General features: G+C 35.2%; 1 protein-coding gene across 5 annotated transcripts in view; it reads right to left on the reverse strand.

Moving 5' to 3' along the window:
* Positions 1–1,054: 1,054 nt before the first annotated feature.
* PANK1 (pantothenate kinase 1) overlaps positions 1,055–7,339 on the reverse strand; it is a 61,360-nt gene continuing 55,075 nt past the window's right edge. For all 5 annotated transcript variants that reach the window (XM_017510136.2, XM_017510138.2, XM_017510140.2 and 2 more), the window contains 2 exons: positions 6,210–6,335; positions 1,055–2,534 (listed from right to left, as the gene is read on the reverse strand). In XM_017510136.2, coding sequence (XP_017365625.1) covers positions 2,475–2,534; positions 6,210–6,335 — 186 coding nt within the window. In that variant the 3' untranslated portion in view covers positions 1,055–2,474. The remainder of the gene's footprint in view (positions 2,535–6,209; positions 6,336–7,339) is intronic.

Genomic DNA, 7,339 nt, shown 5'->3' on the forward strand with positions numbered 1-7,339 from the left:
ATGGAGATTGCTGAAATATCGCCATACTAACATGGGTTTCCCATAATCCAGAAGGTTAAAATTACTGATTTAATACATTAGTTTAAAAAATCCATTTTTTCATTATAGCTAACATCAATGAAGCATTTACTTTGTGTCAACCTTTATGCTGAGCTCTTTAGATACATATGTAAAACTATTTTTTGTCCCATTTTACAGGTCAGGAAACTGTGGTTTAGAAAGAGGTTTAGTATCTTTGCACAGGTAACTAAGCTGGACCAAAGGTGAAACTGCCTCACAATAAAAAGCCATGCTGTTACTTCATATTGCACAAGGTAAAAATTCTTTAGTTTTCCCAGTTTCTTTGCAATGCTGAGTCTTAAGAAAAGTCTCTGTAATTCAAGTGAATGTGAAAATCCTCAGGCTATGAGTTCTCTTTTGTAAAAACAGGCTGGCTGTATGTAGTCAACATTTAACTGATATTTGTATAATGGAATAATATATTTTCTCAGCTACATCAATATTTAAATGTTTGTAATGAGAGATCAAGTGATTTCAGATAATTTAAAATATAGAGTCACACTAACTTGCCCTGATTTCCTTTGTAGAACCATGATCTGCAGAACCAAGGTCTGCTGTTCCCTGATAGATGAGAATAGGAATAGTAGAAGAGGCCATCAAAAGGCACTAATTATAAATAATATGTAGATTTTAAATTTACCTTTGTCAAGAACACTTTAGCTGCCTGAATTTTTCAAAGCCAGACAGAAGTTGATAAAATGTATTTGTGATGACCAAATTTTGAAATTCCTTTGGAATTACCAAATATAGCAGTGATAGTTGGCATTAAGAAGTCACTTGTATAGAAACAATAAAGCTATATTTAAAAAGTCTTTGCATAGGTCTACAGCTTCACCTGAAGACACAGTGTTTTGGACCATTCCACACTCATGGGAAAGCCTCAAATTTTGAAATGTAGAGTAGCAAAAACACAACACACAGTCATTTCATGGTACAAAGCAGATACTATAAACATGAGAATTAAGAAATGAAAATAACATATACACTAAAAACATCACAACAGAAACAGGCTTTATTTTAACCAGACAAGTGAATTCTTCAATTAGCATCAACTTCTTCAAGACTTGAAGTTATGGAAATTAAAGATGGTGCTCAGAAGGCAGAGAAAGGAAGATTCATCATGGAGTAATTGTACTGTTTTTCAAAAATCCCTTTCAACCATAAGCTCAATACACAAGATTGCTGGGTCTCATGCATTCCAATATTTGTACGTGACCCTCATTTGAAAGTTACCCATCAGTCTTAATGCAATCTTTCAAAAAGAAAAAATATATAGATCAGTATAAATTATTTTTAATTTTAGAAACTGAGATTGAAATACAGTTTTTAGTTTAAAATATTAAAAATGAAAAAAACTTTAACATTATTAAAGATGTCTTGTTACAAAGTTCCTAGGTATATTACATGTACAAACAAATAGATATTGCTACCTGACACCTCAACCCATGACTTACCCTAAATCTTCTGTTATGAACAGTTAATCTACTGGGAGGCTTTCCCCAATGTAAGTTTCAAACTTCTTGCACAAAGATTTGCTGCCATTCATATTCTGTGCATGGATGAGGACATTTCATCATAGACTATTTCAACTTAATATAACCTAGATAAAAGAAATCCAATGAAACACTATATTTATGAGGGATAAAACAAACTTGCACATAATTTGCAACTTTTGCCAGACTCATTAAATTCGTTAACACATTCAGTCTTCTCTTCACAGACATTTTCGAGAGCTTTAGATCTTGTGCTTAACTTTGTATTGAGCTGGTCAGCACCTTGATTGATATGAACAATTATGTCTAAAAAAGGTTACAGGTAGGGGGAGGGAGATCATCCAAGGACAGAAACAGAAGGAAGGACTCTCTTTTTTCATAAGACAATTAAAACGAAAAACAAGACAAAAAAGGGTAAACAAACAAATAACAAAAGTGTTCACAGTAAAACATGCCAGATTTGTAGTTTCATTTGAAACCAACAGCAAATCATGAAACGTCATGAAAAATATGAGTCAAGATAAAATCTCCTAGAGTAATTACTAAATGAAGTTAAAATCATCACACTGATCAGTAAACCCCAGAAGAAAAATGAACAGCGCTTACATATCAGGTCCTTCTTAAACATCACACAACTTTTCAAAGTTAATGCATACAATTGGTAGGTTTGGCCACGCTGCACCATTTTTTTAAAAAAATACAGTATACAGAAAAAAACCTTTTATATTTCCCCATTTTGAATCATTAGCTCAAAACCTAAGAGTAAAAGATCATCTGGAAGGATTTTAAATTATTTACAAATCCAGCAGGTTCATCTGCCATAATGGCTTGGCTTCCGTCCCAAAGCGACTTTCACCTTCTACAGCAGCAATTTTTTAGTTTTCTGTCCTCTTGGGAGGCTATTTCCTCCACTGCTTGTCTCTACTTGTCATCAGTCATTTTGAAGAGTTCCAACAGTGCCCCAACAGCTCCAAAATAACCCTATGAAAACAATAAAAAACAATCATCTCTGAACCTTTGCCATATACCTATTGTTTTTAATAATCCTAGGAATGCCACTAATGTAGATAAAAGAGAAATTTAAAACCTAAATTGTGTGTCATGAAAAATGGCAGAATGATAAAAACAACTATAATTTATTGGACACCTACTTATAAATAAATTTACATATGGAACAGCTTAGAACTGTGTCTGGCATATGTGTGCTAAGCGTGTGCTAGGGGTTGTTGGTATTATAACTATTTCATCTTCATCTTTATCATGGTAAAATTCTGATTATTATTTCACATATGAGAAAGTAATAAAGTAAATTACCCATGCAGGGTCATAGGACTTACACCAGGGCTCAACACCAAATCTATCTGACTTCAAAGCTGTATTTCATGGGAGAAAACCCTAAGCTTCCCGCAGTAGCTCTTGCAAAGGTACTTAAATTAGCCCAATCCTCACTTTGCCCATCTGTAAAATAAAAGCCCACATATCTATGACAATGAAAGGAATTAAAAAATATAAATTTTTAGAGAACTATGTCTTAGTTTGTTCAGGCTGCTATATATAACAAAGTACCATAAACTGGATGGCTTACAAACAATAGAAATTTGTTTCTCACAGTTCTAGAGGCCGGGAAGTCTAAAATCAAGGTGTCTGATGAGGACCTATTCCTCATAGATGGTTGTCTTCCCATTGCAATCTCACATGGTTGGATTATGTGGTGGAAGGGGCAAGGGAGCTCTCTTAGACTTTTTTATAAGGTTGCTAATCCATTTCATAAAGGCTCAGCCCTCATGACCTAATCACCTCCCAAAGGCCACCTCCCAATACCATCACCTTGTAGATTTGGATTTCAACATACAGATTTGAAGTTGGTCTTGGCATAAATAATCAGTCCACAGCCATTTGTTTCCAAAAGGCAGGAGACTCCATTCTTCTGGCACTTGCTGGACTCAATAGTTAGGACTGCAGCAGTAGGTGTTTAGTACAGGCAGGATGTGGACAGATCTTTGCTGCTGCTGCTGTCAGTTCACATTTATTGAGGCCCCACTAATGCTAGAAGGTGTTCTAAGCACTTTATATGGATTTACTCATTTACCCTTCACAATAACTCTATGAGACAGATAGGATAATTGCTCATTTTACAAATGCTAAAACAGAGATGGAGAGAAAGAGCCATTGTCTAAGATTTCACAGTCAGAAAAAGGCACTTAACTGCCTGGCTAGATGACTTCTCTTAAGAGATGTTCAGTAACATTAGTTGAGTGAATGAGAAATTGAGTGAGGGTTCCTAAGGCCAGGGCAGGTGATCAGAAAACCACCATATCAGTGCTACTCAAAAGTTCTCTCTTCATAGTATTCTCTAGTAAGGCATGTGTAAGCCAGAGTGACCTTAAGAATGTAGAGAGTTTTCTAAGGAACACATTATGAGGGTTATAAGAATACTCCGTTTTCACTGGCCATAGAGATTGAGATATGATACAGGGTAGCAAACCAAAGCCAGAGTCCACAAAGGCTTAGGATATTATAGGGTGACACAGGTGACTACACTTTTACCTATAGAAGTGGGTTTCCCCAAAATGTTGGATTTTATTTCTTATCTTACCACCAACTAACTTCCCATGTGATGTTATAGAAAGAAGACTTTCTATCCCTGACAGTTTCCAGGCTTTGTTGTCTGCATTAGGCCAAGAAGATCTGGACTTATGGTTACCAGATATGACACAGATAAATGCCAGATAAAATAACTGGGCATCCTGTATTTTTTATTGCTAAAAATGGCAACTCTATCTGGACTAGAACAGGAGTTTTCTTTTTCCTTTTTAATTATTATTTTTTTAAGACTGAGATGATTTTTTCTTTTTCAAACAAAACCTTACATGGAAACTCCATAAATAATCAGATACTCTGGATGTTGGGGGTGGGGAGTGGAGGTTCTGGGACCTCATTCCCCCTCACTCAATGCCTAAATCCTGATTTAAAAACAGTAGTTATTCATTACAATTGAAATTGACAATACTAGCTCTCTCAATGTTTTTCTGCTGGAATATACACAAGAGATTAGATACCTTAAGTGATAGCTCATTATAGCACTGCAGCACTGATTTTAAAGGGGGTGACAGAGGAGGTGGAAGAGAGAAGGGCCCCCACTTTTTGGTTCATATTACAGTAGAAACTCCACATAAGGGACTCTGAATTTACTGACACTCTCCATTTCCTTTGTAAACAGGTTCACTAATAGTCAGGTACACTGACCTCTCAAGGCCAATAGGCTATTCTTAGTAGCCCAAGTACTACTGTTTTCACCAGCTGAGCTGCTTACTTGCCAAGAGTCAGCTGTGTTTATTCTTAAATTTGTTTATGACAGGTTGACTGTTAATGTAATAATATAGTTTAATTATCCACCACCTAAACCAATAAAAAGAGCACAAATTGATGGTCAGTTCTATGAAAATTCAGTTAAATTCTTGAGAAATATTGAAAAAGGTAGTCAGAAATCATTGCTGTCTAGGTGGATGTCACAACGTAAAAGAGAAAAAAAACTAAGAATTCTGCAACTAACTTGCTTCATAAGTATCTTTAACTTCTTAATCCACTTTAAGGAAACAAACTGGAAATCAAAGGAGGTGCATGATATTGTAGATTATGAAGGAAAGATAACTACAGGACTTCAACTGACAGAAACTAGGCTCAAAAATAGGTGTTGGTCTCATATCAAAAGATTGGTAAGTAAATGCACATTTACACATTTTATGGTAAAATACAATGGTTAAAGAAAGGTATTTTTAAATGATTACTCATTTTATCTGACTTCAAACCTTTTAAAAAACGTTATTATAAATTGACAACTTATAACCGCATATATTTATGGGGTACAAAGTGAGGTTATGGTTTATGAATACAATGTGAAATAATTAGTGAGATAATTAATATGCATATCACTTCAAATACTTACATTTTTTGGTGAGAATATTTGAAATTTATAATTTTGAAATGTATGTTCCCATTTCCCATACCCCCCAGCCTCTGTAACCACCATTTAACTCTCCGCTTCTATGACTTTGATTGTTTTAGATTCCACAAATAAGTAAGAATATGTGGTATTTGTCTTTCTGTGCCTGGCTTATTTCACTTAGCATTATGTTTTCCAATTTCATCCATGTTGTTGCAAATTATAGAATTTCTTTTTAAGTGCTGAATAGTATTCCATTGTGTATATGTACCACACTAAAAAATGCATTCATCTGCTGATGGACACTTAGGATGACTCCATAACCTGGTTATTGTGACTGGTGCTGCAATAAACATGGGAGTGCAGACATCCCTGATTTTAAATCTTTTGGGTAAATCCTCAGACATGGGACTGCTGGATCATATGGTAATTTTATTTTTAGTTTTTTTTTGAAACCACATGCAGCTTTCTATAATGGCTGTCCTAACTTACATTTCCAGTGACTTTAAAAAAAAATAAATTAACCAACTACCCATCCTGGTTGTTGGATAAGAAGGCTTCCATTTTACACACACTTTTTTCTTATCCTTTGTGTAAATGCAAGTATAAATGACAACTTTTCTACGTGACTAATTTAAAAAACTAAGAGACCTGCTGATATGTTAGACAATCTAAAATATACTCCACATATAACAATAACAAGCTCAACCTACCTCATGTTCCAAAAACAGAGCTTTTAGTTGTCCTTTGGACCAAAAATCCATGGCATATGCTAGCAGCTTCATGGAGACCATATTGATTCTGAGAAAATTTCCAACAAACACAACTCTGTCTATATTCTAGAAAAAAATGTTAAAGGAAACAATTGAATCATGGCATAAAAATAGCATTTGGCAAAGACCCACTGTTCTGTATGTCACTGTACGGAACCTTGAAGAGTGAATTTTCCTTTTTTTTTTTTTTTGGTGCAATTATTTCAACATTGCCAAAATGAAGTTAAACCAACCTTATAGTGCATTCTACAAGAACAAGAGGATAAGATTTTAGTTGGGCAGGGCAGAAACTGATACTGGACTTATTTGCAGGTGTTATGTCAGACTGCCTTAGGTTTGCTATGAAATTAAGCTCCCAAAACTCACACATATGTAAAATTTTACCTAGAGTTCAAGTTCAGCTAAGTTTTCATGTGCAATACCTCAATCCCCCAACTCCTAAGTATAAAAGACTCTTATAACCAACTCATAAATAAAATGGCTATGGTATGGTTTATTCATCTAATGAATAATGCTCAGTTTGCTCTGTGCTGGACACTAGAAATACAAGAAAGAAAGAATACTCAGTCTCTGCCCTCAGGATATATATGGTGGTATATCCTGTTTGGTTAACACATAAGTTAAAATATGGTAGCAAAAAATACTCTTTTTTTTTTTTGTCATCATGGATGTGGCTTTGCATTCTGTATACAAACTAATGAACATTCCTCTCCTATCCTGTTCATGCAGACAAGCTTCAAATCCCATAAGCTTCCAGCTCCAGTGCACTCATTATACTCCCCACTCCCCCAGATACTCTTAAGCTCGAAGCTGAGCTCAGTCTGTCTAGCTCACCTATCACTCACTCACTCACTCACTCACTCACTCACAGAGCCAGTTGCTAGGGTCACTCATATCAAAGGTAAGAGAGTCTTTGAAGATGGTTATTATTTTCTGCTTACTCTCTCAAGAGTAATCAGGGTTTGGTACCATCACCTTTTAATTGCCCCAAGTTTTAACAATGAATGTTCATGAACCCATTAGCTACTCAAAATTTTCTGTGGGTAGAGGAGGAGTGGAGGTACTTTTAA

Source organism: Cebus imitator, unplaced genomic scaffold, assembly GCF_001604975.1.
Source record: "Cebus imitator isolate Cc_AM_T3 unplaced genomic scaffold, Cebus_imitator-1.0 Scaffold431, whole genome shotgun sequence".
Lineage (NCBI taxonomy): Eukaryota > Metazoa > Chordata > Mammalia > Primates > Cebidae > Cebus > Cebus imitator.